At 47.0% G+C, this 26557-nt stretch overlaps 1 protein-coding gene across 1 annotated transcript in view; it reads left to right on the plus strand.

Moving 5' to 3' along the window:
• slc1a6 (solute carrier family 1 member 6) overlaps window positions 1-26557 on the plus strand; it is a 139956-nt gene that overhangs the window by 84761 nt on the left and 28638 nt on the right. Inside the window, exons 4-6 of the mRNA XM_038776362.1 lie at window positions 9247-9451; window positions 10450-10492; window positions 16945-17255. Coding sequence (XP_038632290.1) covers window positions 9247-9451; window positions 10450-10492; window positions 16945-17255 — 559 coding nt within the window. The remainder of the gene's footprint in view (window positions 1-9246; window positions 9452-10449; window positions 10493-16944; window positions 17256-26557) is intronic.

The following is a 26557-nucleotide window of genomic DNA, read 5'->3' on the forward strand; positions in this document are numbered from 1 at the left end:
GAATCGCCCAACGTCGATCTTTCTCGCTCACAAAGCAATGCAAGTATTGATTTCAGTGTTGCGGCTTGGAACACATGAGCAAATAAAAATTGATAAGCAGAGAAAAAGCAGTGACCCATCACCCCAACTCCACTCTAGAGAGGCCAGGGTATTCCTGCCTCCCTCCCTGTAACCACCCCCACAGCATGTAAGGGACTAAAAAAATCAGGAGGAAAAAGCCAGGGCAATAACAAAAAATATATACATTCTGGACATTGCCTCTCCAATGCCCCCAGGTGACTAAAACCAGTCCAGGAGATCACATGAAAAGGAAGACTTGCATCTATAGAGCACCTTTGAACACCACTAAAGTGCTTTATGAGTGAGTTGCAATGTAGAAAACACATCAAGTTCCGATAAACAGTAATCGTGATGATGAACAGCTAATCTGTTAATGAGATGTTACTTGAGGGATAGATATTGACGAAGAGGGCTGCTCTGCTCTTGATTGAAATAGTATCACAGGATCTTTTACACTCTCCTGGGGGGGGGCACATGGCCTTGGTTTAACATTGTATTTGAAAGAGAGAGGGCAGGATTCGCCGTCAGCCGTCACCAAAATCAGGAAAGGCAATGGTGCGAAGAATCAGTTCCGACGCCAAAATCACGGCAGGCGCCGATTTGAAGCCAAATTGCAATGCTCCAACACCCTGACAGCGGCGTCAATGCGTTACAGAACACACGTACAGGAAGACACCGTTTGCATTTCATTAGCGACCTGACCCGATATTCTCCAGGGCCTCTGCAATTCTCCGCCTCCGATGGGCCGAATTCCCGACGGAGTGGCTCACTTGTGCTTTTAAAAATTGTGACACTGGCGTAGCAGCTGCTCAGAGAGAGGGGGTATGGAAAGTGTCCAACATCACCATAGTTTGCTGACAGTTGTGCCACTGACCGCGGGGCTTCTGCCAGGGCCAGGGGGTGCAGTAGGAGGTGGGCTGTGGGGTTGAGGTGGAACACCATTGCCACAGCCGGCAAGGCAGCCATGCAGCTGCGCACACCGCTAACAGCCCACTTTGAACTTAGTGCCATGGGTCGTAAATGTGTCCCACCAGGGCACCCTTCCCAGCCGACTCATCAGCTGTATGGGCGCGCTCCAGCACAACTAGTGGCAACATTTTGGGTGGGATAAGTGTGTGGGGAGTGTAGTGTGTATGTGCGGCTGCAGCTTGTCAGCCTCCCAAGTGTCAATCATGGACCCTGCAAATTCCGCATCGTTTTTCATTGGAATCGATTGTGTTCACTGGTGCTAGCCCCTTAATAGTAGCCGAATCGCTCCAGGTGTGGTGCCAATTTTTCTGTCGTGATAGTCCACGAATTCTGCGTTGGCGTCAACATTTAGTCTCAGAAATGGAGAATCCTGCCCAGCGCTTCAGACAATGCAGCACTCACACAGTACTGCACTGGAATGCCAGCCTTGGTTTGTGTCCTTAGTTGGCATTTGAACCCACAATCCTCTGAGTCAGAGGTAAGAGTGTCATCTACTGAGTCACAGCGGACTCGTGTGTTATCTATAAAAACATTTACCTCCTATAAGATGTGATCAATGTTCCAGCTATTCCCATGGATGGGGGGGTAAGGGGGGATGCCCTTCCTTGTCAGTGTGGTGGGGGTGGCGGAGAAGGGGCAGCATTAGATTCTGGGGGGGGGAAGAGGGGCCTTCCACTGGACCTTGAGTTGGGCCGACAACTCAAAATGGCGGTCCGACGCAAGGCTCAGCCTGACGCAGCTAAAAGTGGTACCTAGAGCCCACTTAACAATAACCCGTATGAGTAGGTTCTTCCCAGAGGTGGAAGATAGATGTGAACGGTGCCAAGGAGGCCCGGCCAATCATGCCCACATGTTCTGGTCTTGCCCCAGTCTTGCGGGGTACTGAACTGCCTTCTTCGAGGCAACGTCCAAAGTGGTGGGGGTGAGGGTGGAGCCATGCCCGATAGTGGCGGTCTTCGGGGTATCAGACCAGCCAGATCTATTCCTGGGGAGGAGGGCAGGCGCCCTTGCCTTTGCCTCCCTGATTGCCCGCCACAGAATCCTGTTTGGCTGGCGGTCAGCAGCACCGCCCAAAGCTGCAGACTGGCTGTCCGACCTCTCAGAATCTCTCCAAATGGAGAAAATCAAATTCACCATCCGAGGGTCAGACGACGGCTTCCACAGAACGTGGGAGCCATTCACCCAATTGTTCCGGGACCTGTTTGTGGCCAACGAATAAGTAGAAGAATAGCCAGGTAGCCAAGAATCGGGGGAAAGTAGCCAAAGCATGGGAGGGAGAGATAGACCGGGAGGGGGGGAGGGGCATCTAAACCTAAGAGGAAAGAATGGCGAACCACAGGAGGGGGGGGGGGGAAGGGCAGGGAGAGGGAAGGGACGGATCAAGAGCGGAGAACCAGGGAGGTGGGGGGAGGCAGGGAAGAGACAGCCGGAAGGAGGGCACGGGATACGATAACAAACTTGGGATCTCACGGAACAGGGAACAAGGAGAATACAGGCGAAAGACGGGAGGAACGGCTGAAGCGGAGGTGGGCGCGAGATGACAACGGCAGCGAGATCCGTCCGGGAGAAGCAAGTGACAACACCAACACCAAACTCATTTGAGTGTTGCCCCCCCCCCCACCCCCCCACACACACATGAGTGTTGCACCCCCCCGCCCCCACCCCACACACACACACACACACACAAACAGTCGCCAACTTATGTGTTGCAACTAATTTTGCCTTGTACAGAGTTGCTGCTGTTGAGCTGGTGCACAATACCCTACCAGTTATTCTATTTTATTTTTTAGTATTACTGTTTTTTTATGTTTGGGTGTGCCTTTCTCTTCTATATATGTGTATATATATATATTTCTTACTCTGTGTACATAACGGTAAATATACTTTGTTCAAAAACCCAATAAAAACATTTTTTTTTTTTTTAAATGGTGGTCCGATACCGGGATTCGGACAGAATCCAGCGAGCTCTCCACCATGTATATACTTGAATAGTTAAAGAGAGAGACTCGTACCTGGGTCCCACTTCCATTGCCAGCAGATTCTCCACTGGAGGGAGCGCTTAGGCTCCAGAACGGAGACTCCTGGCTTATGCTGCCCAAATTGGCCTGTCTCCCACATCAGGCAGGAGGAGCAGACGCCAGACACTATCTATCTGGTATCCAATGGAGACAAAACCTACCCCCACTTGTTTCAAAGTAAGAAGTCTTACAACACCAGGTTAAAGTCCAACAGGTTTGTTTCAAACACGAGCTTTCGGAGCACGGCTCCTTCTTCAGGTGAATGGCTGAAAGTTGATGTTTCAAAGTTGATATGGCATGAAGCGTAATTATCTGGTGTACAGCAAAATTATCAGCCAAATCAGAACAAAAGATCAATGAATTTCTTGTGCAAGTTTCATTCAACACAAATCAAATTTCTGCTATGTTTTATTGGTTTCAAAATCATTCATTGGAAGTTGGAATTAATCACCAGGGCAGGTTTCTATTAATTGTGCTCATTTGTGGCTCTTCAAGGAGGCTCTTAAAATTTACCTTTCTAATAAAGGCACAAAAGACACCTCTTAAAATCTTCTAAATATTAAACAATATTTCATTTACTGAGAAACTGAGTACTGTACACCAATGAAACTATGAGTCTTTTGATATTGTTACTGAAAACGATTTAGTTCTTTAAAATCGGGTTACTCACAGCTGGTGAGCTAGACATTTATTAAAAATGCTGATTTTCTTTTGGATAAACCCATTTTCAGTTGCATTAATACAATGATTAGATGTTCTAATGCTAGGAAAAATAGCTCATAAAACATTGGCTGATGAAACTAGTTCATGGAGGATTTAACTTTGGTGATTGCACAAATGAGTTTTTTCTATTTTTAAAATAAATTTAAAGTGCCCAATTAATTTTTTTTCCAATTAAGGGGCAATTTAGCATGGCCAATCTACCTACCCTGCACATCTTTGGGTTTTGGGGGTGAGACCCACGCAGACACGGGGAGAATGTGCAAACTCCACACAGAAAGTGGCCCGGGACCGGGTCAAACTCAGATTCTCAGTGCCATAGGCAGCAGTGCTAATCCCTGTGCCACCGTGCCACCCTGCGGAAATGAGTTGAGTAGGGCTCCTCCATGGCCAGCGCAGAGAAATGAACCCCCCACTCATGCACCAAAACATGCCGGCGGTTCCGCGCATGGGTGAGATCACGCCGGCCCTTTGGCGCATGTGCGAATTCGCGCGTCCCTTCGCCGCCGACCCCTCCAGCGCCCACCTAGCACCCGAAAAAATGGAAGTAAGTGGAGAATTCCTCACCTTGGGGGCCCGTTGACGCCAGAACCATTGGCGCCAGTTTTCCCGCCAGCGTGTGGAAAGGTCCCGGCCAAGGTGTCTGAAACCTGTTGCTGTTCTCTAAGACATTTACATTATGTGATACTTTTCCCTTTATAGATAAAATGCACAGTGGGAAGGCCTCCTATGTTCCATTGTAAGGCATGCAACTTGGGTTCCTTAATGGAGTTGATTAATGCTGAAAAGCATCGACTACACAATGATGTGAATGGCATCTTTTGCATATTCCTGATAAGTTGCAGAATGGTGATCGCACATTGAGGGAAAGGTGGATGGAAATGGAATATGTGCTTCTTAACTTACATTGTCACAAGGTCTGATTGCCTCCTTGTACCTTACTTACCCTGGTCAGATCATTAGATTTCTTAAAACAAAGTTCCTATATTGAATTCCAAGCCACTTCCTTCTTCTGTGTCTGATGCTTCATATTATTGGCTTCCACCCCTCAGCCTCAAATGTCTTATCCTTCCCATCTCTTACTTGGAACAATTTATTTCCCCCGGAACAGTTTGTAAACTTGAAGCTCTGTGTTCTGCTGCAACATCCTCCACCACGTTGCCCTTTTCGCTATTCAAAGTCCATGCTCCCAGCTGTTAGAGAAGCTGATTCCTATATAAATGCTTCAAAAGCACCGGATTTCCCATGCCTCCCCCCAGTAGGCAGTGCTAAAAGAGCTGGTAGCATGCCCTCGTTACCAGAATCAATCTGACCCACAAAAGTCCGAAGCTGTCAGAATGGGGTCTGGCCTTGACCCGTTTTGAGCAGGGACACCCGCTGGATCGGAAAATACAGCTCCAAGCCCCCAAAGTACTTGTCATTATTAGAAAATGTGAATGTCAGTCTTACCCTCCAAAAAGCTGTCATTATTACAGTTTATACATGACAGTGTTACTGCCCAAATGACTTATTCGCTTTGTAGATGAGAGTTGGGAATGAATAATAACTTGGCTGGAAGATGGAAAACAAAGAGTACTCATTATGGAAGTTAAGGGTGGGGGGAGTACTCAGTGGATGCCCAGGACTTCATGATGGAAATATCGCAGATTCTCATTTCCTTTACCGACTTGGATTCAGAAACTCAAGACAAATTGGTTACGTTTTCAGCAGAAATCACACCAAGAGGTTTTGTGGAATCAGGGGAGGCAATTTGGAAATTCTATAATGTGTTCGATAAAATGTATAAGTGGTAGGACAACGACTGATTAAATTGAATAAGCTGTGTACAGGGCTGTATATAAGAAGGCAAAATGGGCAGCACATGAAAAGTGCTGAAATCATAAAAGATAGAATTGAAAAAAAAGACCTAGGCGATGGATTTTCGCATTATGATTTCAATGGAAATAATTGTGTACGGTATCAACAGTGGACCCCTAACGGTCATTCCCTGCCCAGCAGCAAGGTGAAAATTCACCTTTGGGTGTCTTAGTAATGTCAACATCCAACAGGATAGAAATTCCAGGTTCTTTCGTTACAACTGCAACAAGGCAGAACCTCTGGCTGCCCAAGTGTCTTTGCCCTCGTCCCAACTCAAATATTAGGATTGGAGTTTTGAGTAATGGGGTGAGCACTTGTACCAATAATGCCATGAGTGGGCCTGCCCAGTAAGGCCCCCTGAACATCTGACCATGGCATGTGCATCCACTGAGGAAATGCAGGCCCATGCCTGGCTTACATGCCACAACCCTTAAATGCTAATTAATCCTTGGTTTCCCACTGGTCCGCTGCTCAGCAAATGACAATCAGCCGGGTACAGAAATGAGGAAGGTTTTCATTTAAAGCTTTCAAGGCGACATGTGTTCCATCAATCATTCACTGCACCATTGGGTGTCCTGTCAGTATATAGAATTGGAGTGTCTGTGCTTCAATGAGAAGGTTAATTCATCGAGAAGTATTAATGACTTTTAGAGTAGTGAGCTCTGACCCGACAATTTTGGCAGAGAACACCTGAGGCTACTTGCAAAGATTCAGTGGCAAAGATAATCAAGGCAGTGATGAGGTCTCAAATTTTGTTTGATAATCCTGCTGTGAAGTGCCTTTGAATGTTTTCCCATGTTAAAGGTGCTACATAGATGCAAGTCGTCGTTGTCATTTTTACTTCGACTGATTAATCTGTGCTCCCTGCTAAAGTGAGTTGCATAACTTCAGGACACAGCTGGTACACCTTATCAATAACCTCCTAGAGTGGAGGGAAAGTGCCATCTTTGGCGGTGTCGACAGGCCGAGAAACCTAATTAAGGCCTTCTGGGGCTGTTCGCGAGGGGTCCTTTACCTCAGTGGTTAGTGTCCCTGTCTCTCAGCCAGAAGCACCAAGTTCAAGTTCCACCCTGGGACTTGATGGCCAGGAAAGATGGATTTATAATGCAGCCAATCAGGTTGAAAATCAACTTGCAAATCCTGCCAACATATGCTGATAGCAGGCGATAAGAAGGGATGAGATTCCTGGTCAGCCGTGTGATGGAAAGAAATTGCAGCCTCCACCATCACTATCCGCAGCTCCAGTCTTCAATATATGTTGGCACAGCAACTCAGACTCCTTGTGAGAGTGGGGGGGGGGGGGGGGGGGGGGGGGGGGGGGGGCAGTTGGCAGTTGGCTGGATGACCAGCGTGAATCAGATTGGTGCCCACAGCATCAGTCCCAACTCCTTTTTTTAAAAATGTTTTTATAGAGTTTTTCATTTTATACAATGCAAAATAAACAAACCCGGTGCAGATCAAATACAAGTTACAAAAGCCAAACATTAGAAAAAACCCACATACCCCCTCCCTGACCTCTTTCCTTTGTTATTATGTTGAAATATTTTTATTGGAATTTTGCAGTTTTATACATAGTTTACAAAGAGGTGATTGTCAAGTATTTACGTATGTATAGCTCTTTCCCCCTTCCCCTCCTCCTCCTGTCGATTAGCCCCGCCCTCCCTCTCCTCACCACCCCTCTTGTTTTAGCTGTTCCTTTGGGGTCCTGGTCTGTTTTGTCTTATTTGCTCGTGCCGGCCCCAGCAGTTCCCTCGACCTCCTAACTGGCTCTGTTAATCCCAGCTGGGATCAATTTGGGACATGTCTACCCACAGTGGTCATGGCACTGTGGGTTGGACCAATCTTTGGGCAGAGAACCCAAGAAGAAGTCTGTTTATATCTGGAGTGCACGTTAATATACTGGAAACTAGTCTGACGTCTCACGGTACATTCTCCCAGTCTAGTCTCTTCCATTACCTTACCCTCCTTTTTGTGAATTCTCATTAGCAAACTCATTTCCTCAGTCCAAAATATAATCGTCCCCAGTAGTTACATAACTGGTTGGAGACATGTTTTGTGAAGCTCCAGAGATCAATGGTGCAGAAAAATCACTTGCTTTGAAAATTTAGATGAATTACAGTAAGGTGGCCTCTGTTGAGTATCCATGCCTGAGGCGACAACATTAGCTTTTGGAAGTGCGGGGTTACAGAAATATACCTGCTGAGTACGGTTTGTGCCAGTTATTTCATAATACCAGATTGTGTTAGAATGCAATGCAGTTGTAACCAGATAATGTTGGAAGTGTGATTGTAAACAGATAAGTATGGTACTCACTCATTTTCATATGTTATGGGTAGATTATGTGGGAGTAGCAAACCTTACGTTGACGAGGTTTGTAACTTTTTTAAAAACATGAACAAGGAAAAAGAGAACCCGCCGGGGCACATGGGTAAGTATAGCCCTCCCGGGGGAGAGGGACTTGGCCAGGCTGTAACCTCTGGCACTTCCAGGTAGCAGCAGGGGAACTGCTAGGGGGCAGTGCCGGGAGGCCCCTCTGGGAATTTCCATTTAGAGAGGTTCGCCTTATCTGTGGGAGGGGGCTTCCCCATGTCCATGGAGGTGTAGGGGTCTCCATGTGTGTGGGAGAGGGGTGGGGTTCTTTTTTTTTTAAATCCGAGATGGGGATGCCTTTAAAAAGAGCACCCCCATCTCGGGATTCCCAATATTGCTGGCTTTTTCTGGCCCTGCCCCGCCAGGAGATGGCGTGGACCACACCTCCATTTTTATTTGCAGAATGCTGCACAATGTGGCTAAACACGCCAGCTGAGCTGCATGCCGGTTTTCTCATCTCAAATGGCAAAATTCCGCCCATTGAGTACAAAAGCAGAGATCTTGTGCTGAACCTTAATAAGCTTCATGTATTGCATCCAGTGCTGGTGATCACTCTTCAGGAAAGATGTGAATGTCTTGGAGAGGGTTCAGAGGAGAATTACCAGAATGGTTCCAGAGATAAGGAGGGTTTAGGTTACAAGGTTAGGCTGGAAAGGCTGGGGTTGTTTTCCTTGAAGCAAACGAGATCGAGGGCAGATCTGATAGAGGCCTACAAAATTATAACAGGCTTGGACAAGGCAGACAAGGAAAACCTTTTCCCAATTGCTGATGCTAAAAGGACTAGGGGGTAGAGATTTAAGATTTTGGGCAAGAGATGCAGAGGGAAAGAGAAGATGAATGTTTTTACACAAGTGGTAATGTCCTGGAACTCGCTGCCCACATGATTGATGGAAGCCAAAACAATAAATGATTGCAAAATGAGATTGGATTGGTAATTGAAGGAAATAAATTTACAGGGCCACTGAGATCGAGCGAGGGAGTGGGCCTGACTGGATTATCCCATGGGGAGCCAGCATGGACTCAATGGGCTGAATGGCCTCCTATACCATAAATGACTATGAATCCTGTGAACAGGTTGTTTTGGGAGGCAGCGTGATAACCAACAGCTTGCATAACAGATTGCTTTAATAGTGAGCCTATTTGTGATAGTGATCAGGCACTTCCAGTAATAATGTGTCTGCTCTACAATCTCTGCTACTGCTATCCAGACGATTCTACATCTGAATTGTTTTCTTTATCTTGTATCAATTAGGTATGGCAGCCCTGGATAGCAAAGCATCGGGTAAGATGGGAATCCGAGCTGTGGTTTTCTACATGGTAACCACTGTCATCGCTGTGTTCATTGGAATTGTCATGGTAATGATCATCCATCCTGGGAAAGGATCAAAAGTTGACCTACATCGGGAGGGAAAGATTGAGCAGGTGCAGGCCGCTGATGCTTTCATGGATCTAATCAGGTCAGTGAATCTCTCACTGAAAGGTATCTGGTTGTGCAGTAATCAGACATGTCTCCAAGCAGTGGATTAGGTGGCCTTTTATTTCAAGGAGCTGGCTTTGAATTGCAGAACAGAGTCCTGTTCTTTTGTTCCTATGAATATGAATTTGGGCTGAACCTAATTCTGTCAGGTTTGTGCCACCTCTTGGGTTCTTTGAGAAACTCCAACAAGGGAGGGTCCAAGTGCTTCTTCCACTCAATCCCTGTCCATGGGTAATAATTGGAGGTTCCTCTTAAAAAAACCACCAGCTCTGCTCTGTACAAACAATAGTAATGTCTTTCTTTCATATAAACGCATGTCTTTTTTTCCCCCATTTTTCTTATTCTTACATGAAGGAAATGCACTTGTACAAAAGCGATAACTGGACTCTGCAATGATATATCCAAACAGCAATTGATCCAGAGCAGATATATGGTTGTTTGAGAGACAACACACTAGCGGAGCAGCCAACAAGTCTTAAGGCCGCTCACCTCAATCTGAAGGGCAACTAGGGATGGGCAATATATGCTGGCCTAACCAGCAACGCCCACATCCCGTAAATTAATTCTTAAAAAGTCGACTTTGTCTCATTGATCACTTTGGCAAAAGTAATGAGTGCCCAATGGCAGAGTGGCAGGAATGATGCAGTGAAATCCCATTTGCACTGTTGGCACCAGGTAAAGTTCCTGGACTTTCAGAGCATTCCAGTCCAGGAGTAGTTTATCAGTTTCAATCATTATTGGTCATCATGTCCTAATTATTTGACTCAAATGTAACTTACAATCTTTTGACTCGGACTTGCTTAATGCTAGCTCTAAATTTCTTTTACATAATTGTCCAAGGCGGCTTTGTCTTACTTTGCACTGTAATCATTTTCTTCATCTTAAGTGTCGGGCAACAACAGACGCACCATGGCCGGGGTCGAGATACAAATCCTAACTATTGTCTCAGTACTAATTCTCCCCCTTTATGTTCTACAGGAATATGTTCCCACCCAATCTAGTTGAGGCTTGTTTCAAACAGGTAAGTAGTTATTACACATTGCCTCAATCTTAAACCTGTTTTGAAATGACTAATAATTACTTGAAAAGGATGGGGAACTTGCCTGGGAGCTGGGCTGAGGTCCCACTCTTTCTTAGCCGTTCAGTCCAATATATGCTTTAAGGCCTCAAAGGAACACAAGCTAAGAGTCAACATTACTCCTACAGACCTCCAAAATCTTCCAACCAATGGTAATCAATCCCACAAAAAAATCAATTACGCTCACAGAGAATCCTCTGCTGTTTTCATGGGGAGATAATGTTTTAAGGAAGATTTATCTTTTATTGAACAGTCTTAAGGCCAGTTACCTCAATCAGAGCACCACCCCAATTTTGTTGCCTACAGATCTGATTTAGGCAAGTTTGTGATTCATGCCACTGTACTTCAGCTGGCAATTGGAGTCCAGAGCCCAGTGTATTTATTCCTCCATAAAATAACCAATAGAAAATGTCCAGAAAGAAATGGCTGCTGGAAATCTGACATTAAAAAAAACAGAAAATACAGAAAGCATTCAGCAGGTCAGGCAACATCTGGAGAGAAAGTAACAGATTTAATATTTCATGTCATTGACCTTTCAACAGATGTTTCATCTCTTCCATGCATTCCATGAAGGGGGTACGCAATATGTCCAACATCGCCAATGGTTTGCTGACAGTTGTGCCGCTGGCCGGTGGGTTTTTGCCAAGGCCGGGGGAGTAGCGGGGGGTGGCCAGGAGGTGGGCTGTGGGGCTGGGGTGAGCGGACACGGAACACCATTGCCGCAGCTGGAAAGGCAGCCATGCAGCTGCACACACTGCTGACACCCCACTGTGAACTTAGGACCACGGGTCATATAGTGTCCCCCCCCCCAGGCCACCCCTCCTAGGTGCCCTCTGGCCTCAGCTGCCCCATCAGCTGTATGGGCACACTCTAGCACAACCTGTTTGAAGGGTGGTGGAGTGCAGGGCAGGTAGGTAGGGCCTCTGGGAGTTTGGATAGGAGTCCTAGAATGGAGGAGGTGCTGTAAGAGGGCTTAGGGGGGCCTGAAGAGGGGGGAACCCCCAGGGACCCCATAGTGAGATGTCCTCACTTGGGGAGTGTGGGGTAGTGTCCATGTGTGGGGGGGGGGGGGGGCTGACATTTGCCATGGGTGGGGGTGTGGGGACCCACAAGCTCACTTAGAGATCAGGCGCCCTTTCAAAATGGCGGCACGATCTCTGAGGTCAGCTCCCCAGTGCTAAAAAAAATTCTAAGTGTAGGCTAAACCGGCCCTCCCTTAGCCCAGAAAAATGACTAAGTGTCATTGAATAACGGTGGGGAAAGGCTGGAAACTCCCTGAAAAACTCATCACAAATTAACTTCGAAATGTTTTGGGAGAATCATGCCCTTAGTCTCAGAAACAGAGAATCCCACTCCAGAATCTTTGATTCAGATGGTAGGTTCTTTAGTAATTTTGCTTCAAACCCAGCCTTCAATTCAACGCTTTCCCTGGGGATTCATTCAAGTACCTGTGGTTTTAGAGTTAAATACTCAAGTCTTGCTGCAGAAAAAGTAAAACCTAGGGCGCGATTCTCCCGAGTTACGAAAAATCGGGAAGCTGGCGTCAAAAACGGGCGCGTTTGACGCCAGCCTCCGCCCCCCCGACCGGGAACCGATTCATCTCCCCGGTCTGGGCTAGCATCGCGCGGCCGTGAACTCCAGCATCGCGGGCTTAACGAATTTTGTTAAGCCCGCTAGCCAAAGTTAGCGACGGCTGACGCGTCAGATGACGTCAGCCGCGCATGCGCGGATTGGACGACTCCAACCCGCGTATGCGCGGATGACGTCATCACGCATATGCGTGAAACCCGCGTATGCGCGGGCCGGTATGCCCCACAGCCGCCCCGCGAATGGATCCAGCGGGGCGACGGAGGGAGAAAGAGTGCGCGGGGTAAGTACCCGTTGCCCGCGATCGGTGCCCACCGATCGCGGGCCCATGGCACCCACGGCCGTGCCAATCGGTGCTATGGTTCCCGAGAACGGGACTTTACAGCTGTTTTTACGAACGGTCAGATCAGGTGTGTTTTACGCTTGTAAAAACGGCCGTAAAGGCCTTGGAAATCGGCCCATCGGCCAGGAGTGAATCGCTGCTCGCCGTAAAAAAACGGCGGGCAGCGATTCGTGTCGGGAGGCGGGCGTGGGGGGGGGGGGGGGTAGAATAGCGGGAGGGCGTCGGACCAGCGTGTCCGTAAAAATTTACGCCGCCCGCTATTTTCCGATTTTTCGTAAGTCGGGAGAATCGCGCCCCTAGTCTTTGTCTGCAGCCTGTGATGACTTACCTGTAGATCAATGTTTTTCAAACTTCTTTTCCCGGGACCCACTTTTACCAACCAGCCAAACTTCACCACCTACGCCGGCCGACCTTCGCGACAAATGCCACGTTTGCTTATCTTTAATGCAAAAGGGGAGCATGTTTGGTCCTCACGATCTCACTTGAATCAGGTGCAAAGGAGGAGAGGACAATGCACACATCAGGTGCAGACTTCAGCCAATTCCTTTATGCCACCTTCATTTTTATCCAACTTCACACATGTCGGCCCTCATGAAGGACAAGACCATACCTCAAGAAATCATCTTTATACTGCTTTGTTCCCGAGTTAAGTTTCTTCTTTGTTGGCTGTTAACCAGAGGCCCTGGAGCTCTGCACAGAACTAACACTAGCACTGCACTCTCCTGTGCAGTTGTCAAATAGATTCTGTTGTAAAATCCTGTCCAGTAGGTAAACTGCCTATTTGAGTCTGTGGCCATCTCTTACATTTATGATTACCATTCAACTTCGCAGTTCACTTGCATTGCTTGCCAGCGGCTGGAAAATGGAAGCAACACTGCTCCATGATTAGGTGCTAAAAGCACAGACCTGGAGGGCGCTTAACATCAAGTGTTAGTGCAGGGTGCCCACCTGCTCTCTGCTGCCACTTCTTTCTGGAAACCTTCACACAGCCACATTTATTTTCATTTAAAAGGCCTCCATTTTCTTTTTTTTCTTGTTTGCACTAAGTATTTTATTATGGACAGGTAGGCACCAGAGATCACAACATAACCTGTAGTAAAGAGCATTATTTCAGCTGATCTCACAAACTAGCTTCAAAAATCCATCATTTTTCCAGAATGCAATTTCATTATAATTCAAGTCCAGGTGCAAAAATTTCTTCAAGATCGCAATTTCGAGTCGTGTCGCATAAGTTTCATTCGCGAGAACACTGAAGCCAGCATTCTCCAAACAACACGCTCTCCTGCGCCAATACCAGAATAAACAATAAGATTATCAGGGTTTACACCAAAGTTCGGTTTATATCACACAGAGTGTTTCTCAGTGGAGACAGGGAATTATTTTCAAAATGCAACCTCGGATACTAAAATAAAATGTAAAATAAAATAAAATAAAACACAACGCCTGAGAATAACCAGGTTGACTGTAATTTCTGAGCCTGGGTCTTAGTGTGGCCCAGGGCTTTACCAAATACAGTTCCCCATCCAGCCCCCCCAAAAAATAAAACCCAGCCCAGTAACTCCTACAATCAAATCGCAAACCAGGAGCTGGTCTCATACCAAACTGTGGGTGGGGGGCTCAGTCACCAGGGCCTGTCTCGGCAGATCTACCATTGGGCCTGCACAATCCTAGTTTCCCTGGATAAATCACCAAGAGCAGCTGCGCCGGGAGGATGGTGGGAGAGCAGCACATCGAGCCTCGGGTGCAGGTGCACCATGAATCGTCTTAAAATACTCAAAAGGGGGAGATCTAGCTCCTGCCTATGGGGATGGAGCAGCCTCATCTACCCCTTAAGCACCGAGTCTCACTCACCCCAAGCACTGGGCACAAAACCTCCCGGACAGCAGCCGACACATGGACATCTCCACATAAACAAGGGGTGAGCCCCGAGCCACAGACATTTATGTTTCTCTCTCCACGCCACTGACCACCAACCATTGCTGACTCTCCGCCGGATTTTCCAACTTGGCCGTCATTCTCAAAGTAAAAGATGGGCTCTCCTTCCACGATCGGAACCACTGCAGGAACGGCGTGCCCGATCATTCCACGTCCCTGCTGTTACCCGCCCGCGACCCAGTCGTGGGTCGCGACTCTGACTTTGAAAAATCCTGCTGTAGATACATTCAGTCAGATTTTCTGTGGTTTCAGGAATGCAGTATTTACCACTTTAACAGCTTTCTGGAGAAAACTGAGAGGGGAGAGGAAAGCAATCTTTTCTCGGGCCTGCTAGCTCAAACTAAAACCAAAAACAAGCCTTGGGACTCGACAAAAGACATCAGTGAGATCGGAACCAATCACCACCTGTTACCAGGCAGTGCACAGCCCTTTTGGCCAATTCATTGGCCATTATCTATATCAATCACATCGAGTCATCGCTGATCTCCCCTGCTGCTGAAATCCTATGCTTGAATTAAAGGCACAGGTCACTGCCTGATTATTTGATTAATAATTCATGAATCAAAGGTGCGAAGGCAAGCTAAGAATAAACAGTGAATGAAGAGGAACAAATAGAAATGGCCCTTGCAGATGTTCAATCCCTCTTTCACTCTTCTGAAAGTCTGCTGTGACATTAAAGTACAGTACAAAGATGTGCAGGTTGGTATGGTTACGGGGTTAGGGCAGGGGACTGGGCCTGGGTGCACTTTTGGCGGGCTGGTGCAGACTCGATGGGTCAAATGGCCACCTTCTGCACTGTAGGGATTCTACAAACAGTCAAGTTGCTGCAGTAGTGCTAGTACTGATTATTGTAGCACAGTCATTGTAAGTAACCATAGACTGGTGTATTAAGAGTAATGCTAAACAAGTAAAATAATACAACCATACCTGCCATGAGTGGTAATGTAATTGTGAGTCCTCCACCAGTTGAAAAAAGAGCAAAACGACCCTGGCCTTGAAATCTTACAACCAGCAAAACGACCCTGGCAGTTCTCAATTATTTCAAATACTGTCTACATCCACATCACAGGGACCTTTCAATGAGCTAGAAGGGACAACATGTAACTTTGCTGCATTAAGGATATCACTGGAATGATACTAATTCATTTCCTATTCGCATTCTGCTGTAGCGCAACAAGCACAATCTTAAAACCCAAAGGACTTAGCAGTTCCACAAATACTCCAAGAGAAACTTGTTCCAGACCCAATAACCTTGATTTAACTTCAGCACAGCTAGCCATTTCTATATTTAAATCATCATCAACTTCCCCTCAGAAGGAGCCATGGAAGATAAAATGATGTCACTGCAAAGTGTCAGGTATAGATGGAAGGTGCACAGATGGAACACATGGGCGAGATCAATTCTACGAAAACGGCCTGTGGCACACTAACTAGAACATACTTAACCCTCTCAAACCAAATCTACACCAACATTCTCCTCAACAGGTTAAATTCCCTGAGGTACAAACGGCAAGACGAGGCAAGCTGTAACATAGGGAGAACTGGCACAAGGCATCAGAAGAGACAAAACCAGAAAGAGTGGTAGCAGGGTGGGTGTCAGTGGCGAGGCTAAATTTGGAAGGGTGTGGCAAGCAGTCTGTTGAATCTGGACAGAAATATCTTGCCATAATCTCCGGAGGTCTAACCGTCAGTGAAAAATGTCGATTTTAGAAAATTCCTGAGGAAGCAGGATAAAGTAACTGGTTAAACAAGATTTGGAAGATTGGTTTCAGTTCCTTTATCATCTGTATCCAATTGTTGATGAACCACCCAGCCACCAGATATGTTTTGTTAGTCCATAAAACCTGCTCCCTTTTTCCATGCCTGAAGTTGATTTCCAAAGATGCATAATGCCAATTATGTTTTGCTCGCCAGCATTAGGGCTACAGAGTCAAGATGGGCAAATGGGGTTAAGATACAGATCAATCAAGATCTAATTGAATGGTGGAACAGACTTGAGGGGCTGAATGGCCTCCTCCTTTCCCATGTCACAATGTATGAATAGGGGAGGTGGTGACCTATGTGATATTGTCTCTGGACTAGTAATCCAGAGACCCAGGGTTAATACTCTGGCACCCGGGTCCAAATCCCATCACAGCAAATGGTGAAATATGAATTTAATTTTAAGAATCTGGAATTAAAAGGTCCAATGATGACCATGAAGCCATTGCCAATTGTTTTAAAAAGAAACACACTCTGGTTCACTGATGTCCTTTAGGGGAAGGAAATCTGCCACCCTTACCTGGTCTGGCCTACATGTGACTCCAGATGAACAGCCATGTGGTTGACACTTAAAATGCCCTCAAGGATGGGCAGTAAATGCTGGCCCACTAACGAGACACTCTTAGCCCTCTGAGACCAAATGTACGCAAACATTCTGCTCAACAGTGACGGCCACATCCCAGGAATGAATTTTTTAAAAAGAATGAGGTAAATGGGAAAACGTGTAAATCAGTGCATGTTAACACTCATGTTCCTTTGTCTCTTACAGTACAAAACAAATTATGGCACACGAAAAGTCATGATACCCACGTCATCACCCATCAATCTTACAACCAGCACGGAACCTTCCATGATGGACAACATAACTGAAGCTTTCAAACAATTGCAGAAGTTGATGCTTGATGAGGAGGTTATACCGATTGCTGGTTCATCCAATGCAGTGAATGCACTGGGTCTCGTAGTCTTCTCCATTGCTTTTGGTCTTGTAGTCGGCAACATGAAACAGCAAGGCCGGCCGCTGAAGGAATTTTTTGACTGCCTTAATGAAGCCATCATGAGATTGGTTGCAATTATAATCTGGTACGTTTTAAGATTGCGGTTTGTTTTAGAATTAGAGTTCAGGAGGGCAGCACGGTGGCACAGTGGTCGGCACTGCTGCCTCACGGCACCGAGGTTCCAGGTTCGCTCCCGGCTCTGGGTCACTGTCTATGTGGAGTTTGCACAATCTCCCCGTGTTTGCGTGGGTTTCGCCCCCACAACCCAAAGATGTGCAAGGTAGGTATGCTAAATTGCCCTTAATTGGAAAAAATTAATTGGGTACTCTAAATTTATAAAAACAAAAACAAAAAAGAATTAGAGTTCGGGGGCTAAAATTGGTTAGGGCCAGAAAGTGGGTGACACAGGAGTAGCTCATCCCCGTTGCGTGGAATGCACACGACATGCTGACTACTAATTATAATGATTTCTGTGTTCTGCCAGAATTTCCCACACTCTATTGGCTTCATGCATCAGCAGGTGACCTAATATTGTTAGTAACTTGGAATTCTTTTGTGGTGGTATGATTAGCATAGCTGCCTGCCATTGGTGCAGAACACTTTAAGCTAGCCTACACTTCATGCCTTTCCTTGTAATGGTTGTCCCAGTGACACAGTGAATGGTTGTGTTCCACATGTGAAATATTAAAATTCCTCTGACCCCTACATATGGGTCAGGGCGCAACTAAACCAGTTTAGGTGGCAGGCGGGGGGCGCATAAATGACGACCTCCTCTACCCAGCAAAGGTTCATCTCTATTACAGCTCACAGGAATGTCTAGACCATGATTTGTAGGATTGGTGTTTCAAAATATGCGTGGCAGACCTGTCAACCATAATATTTTGATGTACGCAATGCTCTGCAAAGCAGACAATAGTGGCTCAATCACTTCCTGAAATTACAGGGTGATGTGGATCTACCCGGGTGGTGTGGATGCACCAGAGTGATGTGGATCTATCCGGGTGATGTGGATCAATCAGGGTGATGTGGATCTATCCGGATGATGAGGATCAAGCAGGGTGACGTGGATCAATCAGGGTGATGTGCATCTCTCCGGGGTGATGTGGATCTATCCGGATGATGTGGATCAATCAGGGTGATGTGGATCAATCAGGGTGATGTGCATCTATCCGGGGTGATGTGCATCCATCCGGATGGTGTGGATCAATCAGGGTGATGTGGATCAATCAGGGTGATGTGGATCAATCAGGGTGGTGTGGATCTATCCGGGTGATGTGCATCTATCCGGGTGATGTGCATCAATCAGGGTGATGTGGATCAATCAGGGTGATGTGGTTCAATCAGGGTGATGTGGATCAATCAGGGTGATGTGGATCAATCAGGGTGATGTGGATCTATCCGGATGATGTGGATCAATCAGGGTGATGTGGATTTATCCGGGTGATGTGGATGAATCAGGGTGATGTGGACCAATCAGGGTGATGTGAATCTATATGGGTGATGTGGATCAATCAGGGTGATGTGGATCAATCAGGATGATGTGGATCTATCGGGTGATGTGGTTGAATCAGGGTGATGTGGATCAATCAGAATGATGTGGATTTATCCGGGTGATGTGGTTGAATCAGGGTGATGTGGACCAATCAGGGTGATGGGGATAAATCAGGGTGATGTGGATGAATCAGGGTGATGTGGATCTATCTGGGTGATGTGGATCTATCAGGGTGATGTGGTTCAATCAGGGTGATGTGGATCAATCAGGGTGATGTGGATCTATCCGGATGATGTGGATCAATCAGGGTGATGTGGATTTATCTGGGTGATGTGGATGAATCAGGGTGATGTGGATGAATCAGGGTGATTTGGATGAATCAGGGTGATGTGGACCAATCAGGGTGATGTGGATCTATCAGGGTAATGTGGATCAATCAGGGTGATGTGGATCCATCAGGGTGATGTGGATGAATCAGGGTGATGTGGACCAATCAGGGTGATGTGGATCTATCAGGGTGATGTGGATCAATCAGGGTGATGTGGATCCATCAGGGTGATGTGGATCCACCAGGGAGATGTGGATCCACCAGATGGATGAGGATCAAACAGAGTGATGTGGATCAATCAGGGTGATGTGGATCTATCTGGGTGATGTGGATCAATCAGGGTGTTGTGGATCTATCCGGGTGATGTGGTTGAATCAGGGTGATGTGGATCAATCAGGGTGATGTGGATTTATCCGGGTGATGTGGTTGAATCAGGGTGATGTGGACCAATCAGGGTGATGTGGATCAATCAGGGTGATGTGGATCAATCAGGGTGATGTGGATCAATCAGGGTGATGTGGATCTATCCGGGTGATGTGGATCTATCAGGTTGATGTGGATCTATCAGGGTGATGTGGATCAATCAGGGTGATGTGGATCAATCTGGGTGATGTGGATCAATCAGGGTGATGTGGATCTATCAGGGTGATGTGAATCAATCAGGGTGATGTGGATCAATCAGGGTGATGTGGATCTATCAGGGAAATGCAGATCAATCAGGGTGATGTGGATCAATCAGGGTGATGTGGATCAATCAGGGTGATGTGGATCTATCCGGATGATGTGGATCAATCAGGGTGATGTGGATTTATCCGGGTGATGTGGATGAATCAGGGTGATGTGGACCAATCACGGTGATGTGAATCTATCCGGATGATGTGGATCAATCAGGGTGATTTGGATCAATCAGGGTGATGTGGATCAATCACGGTGATGTGGATCTATATGGGTGATGTGGATCAATCAGGGTGATGTGGATCAATCAAGATGATGTGGATCTATCCGGGTGATGTGGTTGAATCAGGGTGATGTGGATCAATCAGAATGATGTGGATGTATCCGGGTGATGTGGTTGAATCAGGGTGATGTGGACCAATCAGGGTGATGTGGATCAATCAGGGTGATGTGGATGAATCAGGGTGATGTGGATCTATCTGGGTGATGTGGATCTATCAGGGTGATGTGGTTCAATCAGGGTGATGTGGATCAATCAGGGTGATGTGGATCTATCCGGATGATGTGGATCAATCAGGGTGATGTGGATTTATCTGGGTGATGTGGATGAATCAGGGTGATGTGGCTGAATCAGGGTGATTTGGATGAATCAGGGTGATGTGGACCAATCAGGGTGATGTGGATATATCAGGGTAATGTGGATCAATCAGGGTGATGTGGATCCATCAGGGTGATGTGGATGAATCAGGGTGATGTGGACCAATCAGGGTGATGTGGATCTATCAGGGTGATGTGGATCTATCCGGGTGATGTGGTTCCATCCGGGTGATGTGGATCTATCCGGGTAATGTGGATCAATCAGGGTGATGTGGATCAATCAGGGTAATGTGGATCTATCAGGGTGATGTGGATCAATCAGGGTGATGTGGATCAATCAGGGTGATGTGGATCAATCAGGGTGATGTAGATCTATCCGGGTGATGTGGATCAATCAGGGTGATGTGGATCTATCCGGATGATGTGGATCAATCAGGGTGATGTGGATTTATCCGGGTGATGTGGATGAATCAGGGTGATGTGGACCAATCAGGGTGATGTGAATCTATATGGGTGATGTGGATCAATCAGGGTGATGTGGATCAATCAGGATGATGTGGATCTATCGGGTGATGTGGTTGAATCAGGGTGATGTGGATCAATCAGAATGATGTGGATTTATCCGGGTGATGTGGTTGAATCAGGGTGATGTGGACCAATCAGGGTGATGTGGATCAATCAGGGTGATGTGGATGAATCAGGGTGATGTGGATCTATCTGGGTGATGTGGATCTATCAGGGTGATGTGGTTCAATCAGGGTGATGTGGATCAATCAGGGTGATGTGGATCTATCCGGATGATGTGGATCAATCAGGGTGATGTGGATTTATCTGGGTGATGTGGATGAATCAGGGTGATGTGGATGAATCAGGGTGATTTGGATGAATCAGGGTGATGTGGACCAATCAGGGTGATGTGGATCTATCAGGGTAATGTGGATCAATCAGGGTGATGTGGATCCATCAGGGTGATGTGGATGAATCAGGGTGATGTGGACCAATCAGGGTGATGTGGATCTATCAGGGTGATGTGGATCAATCAGGGTGATGTGGATCCATCAGGGTGATGTGGATCCACCAGATGGATGAGGATCAAACAGAGTGATGTGGATCAATCAGGGTGATGTGGATCTATCCGGGTGATGTGGTTCCATCCGGGTGATGTGGATCTATCCGGGTAATGTGGATCAATCAGGGTGATGTGGATCAATCAGGGTAATGTGGATCTATCAGGGTGATGTGGATCAATCAGGGTGATGTGGATCAATCAGGGTGATGTGGATCAATCAGGGTGATGAGGATCTATCCGGGTGATGCGGTTGAATCAGGGTGATGTGGATCAATCAGGTTGATGTGGATCTATCAGGGTGATGTGGATTAATCAGGGTGATGTGGATCTATCAGGGAGATGCAGATCAATCAGGGTGATGTGGATCAATCAGGGTGATGTGGATCAATCAGGGTGATGTGGATCTATCCGGATGATGTGGATCAATCAGGGTGATGTGGATTTATCCGGGTGATGTGGATGAATCAGGGTGATGTGGACCAATCACGGTGATGTGAATCTATCCGGATGATGTGGATCAATCAGGGTGATGTGGATCAATCAGGGTGATGTGGATCAATCACGGTGATGTGGATCTATATGGGTGATGTGGATCAATCAGGGTGATGTGGATCAATCAGGATGATGTGGATCTATCCGGGTGATGTGGTTGAATCAGGGTGATGTGGATCAATCAGAATGATGTGGATGTATCCGGGTGATGTGGTTGAATCAGGGTGATGTGGACCAATCAGGGTGATGTGGATCAATCAGGGTGATGTGGATGAATCAGGGTGATGTGGATCTATCTGGGTGATGTGGATCTATCAGGGTGATGTGGTTCAATCAGGGTGATGTGGATCAATCAGGGTGATGTGGATCTATCCGGAGGATGTGGATCAATCAGGGTGATGTGGATTTATCTGGGTGATGTGGATGAATCAGGGTGATGTGGCTGAATCAGGGTGATTTGGATGAATCAGGGTGATGTGGACCAATCAGGGTGATGTGGATATATCAGGGTAATGTGGATCAATCAGGGTGATGTGGATCCATCAGGGTGATGTGGATGAATCAGGGTGATGTGGACCAATCAGGGTGATGTGGATCTATCAGGGTGATGTGGATCTATCCGGGTGATGTGGTTCCATCCGGGTGATGTAGATCTATCCGGGTAATGTGGATCAATCAGGGTGATGTGGATCAATCAGGGTAATGTGGATCTATCAGGGTGATGTGGATCAATCAGGGTGATGTGGATCAATCAGGGTGATGTGGATCAATCAGGGTGATGTGGATCTATCCGGGTGATGTGGTTGAATCAGGGTGATGTGGATCTATCAGGGTGATGTGGATTTATCTGGGTGATGTGGTTGAATCAGGATGATGTGGACCAATCAGGGTGATGTGGATCAATCAGGGTGATGTGGATCAATCAGGGTGATGTGGATCAATCAGGGTGATGTGGATCAATCAGGGTGATGTGGATCTATCCGGGTGATGTGGATCTATCAGGGTGATGTGGATCTATCAGGGTGATGTGGATCAATCAGGGTGATGTGGATCAATCTGGGTGATGTGGATCAATCAGGGTGATGTGGATCTATCAGGGTGATGTGAATCAATCAGGGTGATGTGGATCAATCAGGGTGATGTGGATCTATCAGGGAGATGCAGATCAATCAGGGTCATGTGGATCAATCAGGGTCATGTGGATCAATCAGGGTGATGTGGATCAATCAGGGTGATGTGGATCTATCTGGGTGATGAGGATTAATCAGGGTGATGTGGATCTATCCGGGTGATGTGGATCTATCCGGGTGATGAGGATCAATCAGGGTGATGTAGATCAATCACGGTGATGTGGATCTATCCGGGTGATGTGGATCAATCCGGGTGATGTGGATCTATCAGGGAGATGCAGATCAATCAGGGTCATGTGGATCAATCAGGGTCATGTGGATCAATCAGGGTGATGTGGATCAATCAGGGTGATGTGGATCTATCTGGGTGATGAGGATTAATCAGGGTGATGTGGATCTATCCGGGTGATGTGGATCTATCCGGGTGATGAGGATCAATCAGGGTGATGTAGATCAATCACGGTGATGTGGATCTATCCGGGTGATGTGGATCAATCCGGGTGATGTGGATCAATCCGGGTGATGTGGATCAAACAGGGAGATGTGGATCTATCCGGATGATGTGGATCAATCAGGGTGATGTGGATCAATCACGGTGATGTGGATCTATCCGGGTGATGTGGATCTATCCGGGTGATGTGGATCTATCCGGATGATGTGGATCAATCAGGGTGATGTGGATCAATCAGGGTGATGTGGATCAATCAGGGTGATGTGGATCTATCAGGTTGATGTGGATCAATCAGGGTGATGTGGATCAATCACGGTGATGTGGATCTATCTGGGTGATGTGGATCAATCAGGGTGATGTGGATCAATCAGGGTGATGTGGATCTATCCGGGTGATGTGGTTGAACCAGGGTGATGTGGATCAATCAGGGTGATGTGGATTTATCTGGGTGATGTGGTTGAATCAGGGTGATGTGGACCAATCAGGGTGATGTGGATCAATCAGGGCGATGTGGATCCATCAGGGTGATGTGGATCCACCAGGTGGATGAGGATCAATCAGGGTGATGTGGATCAATCAGGGTGATGTGGATCTATCTGGGTGATGTGGATCTATCTGGGTGATGTGGATCAATCAGGGTGATGTGGATGAATCAGGGTGATGTGGATCTAACTGGGTGATGTGGATCTATCAGGGTGATGTGGTTCAATCAGGGTGATGTGGATCAATCAGGGTGATGTGGATCTATCCGGATGATGTGGATCAATCAGGGTGATGTGGATTTATCCGGGTGATGTGGATGAATCAGGGTGATGTGGATGAATCAGGGTGATTTGGATGAATCAGGGTGATGTGGACCAATCAGGGTGATGTGGATCTATCAGGGTGATGTGGATCAATCAGGGTGATGTGGATCCATCAGGGTGATGTGGATGAATCAGGGTGATGTGGACCAATCAGGGTGATGTGGATCTATCAGGGTGATGTGGATCAATCAGGGTGATGTGGATCCATCAGGGTGATGTGGATCCACCAGGGCGATGTGGATCCACCAGGTGGATGAGGATCAAACAGAGTGATGTGGATCAATCAGGGTGATGTGGATCTATCCGGATGATGTGGTTCCATCCGGGTGATGTGGATCTATCCGGGTAATGTGGATCAATCAGGGTGATGTGGATCAATCAGGGTAATGTGGATCTATCAGGGTGATGTGGATCAATCAGGGTAATGTGGATCTATCAGGGTGATGTGGATCTATCAGGCTGATGTGGATCCACCAGGTTGATAATCAATCAGGGTGATGTGGATCAATCAGGGTGATGTGGGTCTATCAGGGTGATGTGGATCAATCAGGGTGATGTGGATCAATCAGGGTGATGTGGATCCACCAGGTTGATGTTCAATCAGGGTGATGTGGATCAATCAGGGTAATGTGGATCTATCAGGGTAATGTGGAGCAATCAGGGTGATGTGGATCTATCCGGGTGATGTGGATCTATCAGGGTGATGTGGATCAGTCAGGGTGATGTGGATCAATCAGGGTAATGTGGATCTATCAGGGTAATGCAGATCAATCAGGGTGATGTGGATCAATCACGGTGATGTGGATCTATCAGGGTGATGTGGATCAATCAGGGTGATGTGGATCCATCAGGGTGATGTGGATGAATCAGGGTGATGTGGACCAATCAGGGTGATGTGGATCTATCAGGGTGATGTGGATCAATCAGGGTGATGTGGATCCATCAGGGTGATGTGGATCCACCAGATGGATGAGGATCAAACAGAGTGATGTGGATCAATCAGGGTGATGTGGATGAATCAGGGTGATGTGGATCTATCTGGGTGATGTGGATCTATCAGGGTGATGTGGTTCAATCAGGGTGATGTGGATCAATCAGGGTGATGTGGATCTATCCGGATGATGTGGATCAATCAGGGTGATGTGGATTTATCTGGGTGATGTGGATGAATCAGGGTGATGTGGCTGAATCAGGGTGATTTGGATGAATCAGGGTGATGTGGACCAATCAGGGTGATGTGGATATATCAGGGTAATGTGGATCAATCAGGGTGATGTGGATCCATCAGGGTGATGTGGATGAATCAGGGTGATGTGGACCAATCAGGGTGATGTGGATCTATCAGGGTGATGTGGATCTATCCGGGTGATGTGGTTCCATCCGGGTGATGTAGATCTATCCGGGTAATGTGGATCAATCAGGGTGATGTGGATCAATCAGGGTAATGTGGATCTATCAGGGTGATGTGGATCAATCAGGGTGATGTGGATCAATCAGGGTGATGTGGATCAATCAGGGTGATGTGGATCTATCCGGGTGATGTGGTTGAATCAGGGTGATGTGGATCTATCAGGGTGATGTGGATTTATCTGGGTGATGTGGTTGAATCAGGATGATGTGGACCAATCAGGGTGATGTGGATCAATCAGGGTGATGTGGATCAATCAGGGTGATGTGGATCAATCAGGGTGATGTGGATCAATCAGGGTGATGTGGATCTATCCGGGTGATGTGGATCTATCAGGTTGATGTGGATCTATCAGGGTGATGTGGATCAATCAGGGTGATGTGGATCAATCTGGGTGATGTGGATCAATCAGGGTGATGTGGATCTATCAGGGTGATGTGAATCAATCAGGGTGATGTGGATCAATCAGGGTGATGTGGATCTATCAGGGAGATGCAGATCAATCAGGGTCATGTGGATCAATCAGGGTCATGTGGATCAATCAGGGTGATGTGGATCAATCAGGGTGATGTGGATCTATCTGGGTGATGAGGATGAATCAGGGTGATGTGGATCTATCCGGGTGATGTGGATCTATCCGGGTGATGAGGATCAATCAGGGTGATGTAGATCAATCACGGTGATGTGGATCTATCCGGGTGATGTGGATCAATCCGGGTGATGTGGATCTATCAGGGAGATGCAGATCAATCAGGGTCATGTGGATCAATCAGGGTCATGTGGATCAATCAGGGTGATGTGGATCAATCAGGGTGATGTGGATCTATCGGGTGATGAGGATTAATCAGGGTGATGTGGATCTATCCGGGTGTGTGGATCTATCCGGTGATGAGGATCAATCAGGGTGATGTAGATCAATCACGGTGTGTGTCTATCCGG

Source organism: Scyliorhinus canicula, chromosome 18, assembly GCF_902713615.1.
Source record: "Scyliorhinus canicula chromosome 18, sScyCan1.1, whole genome shotgun sequence".
Classification (NCBI taxonomy): domain Eukaryota; kingdom Metazoa; phylum Chordata; class Chondrichthyes; order Carcharhiniformes; family Scyliorhinidae; genus Scyliorhinus; species Scyliorhinus canicula.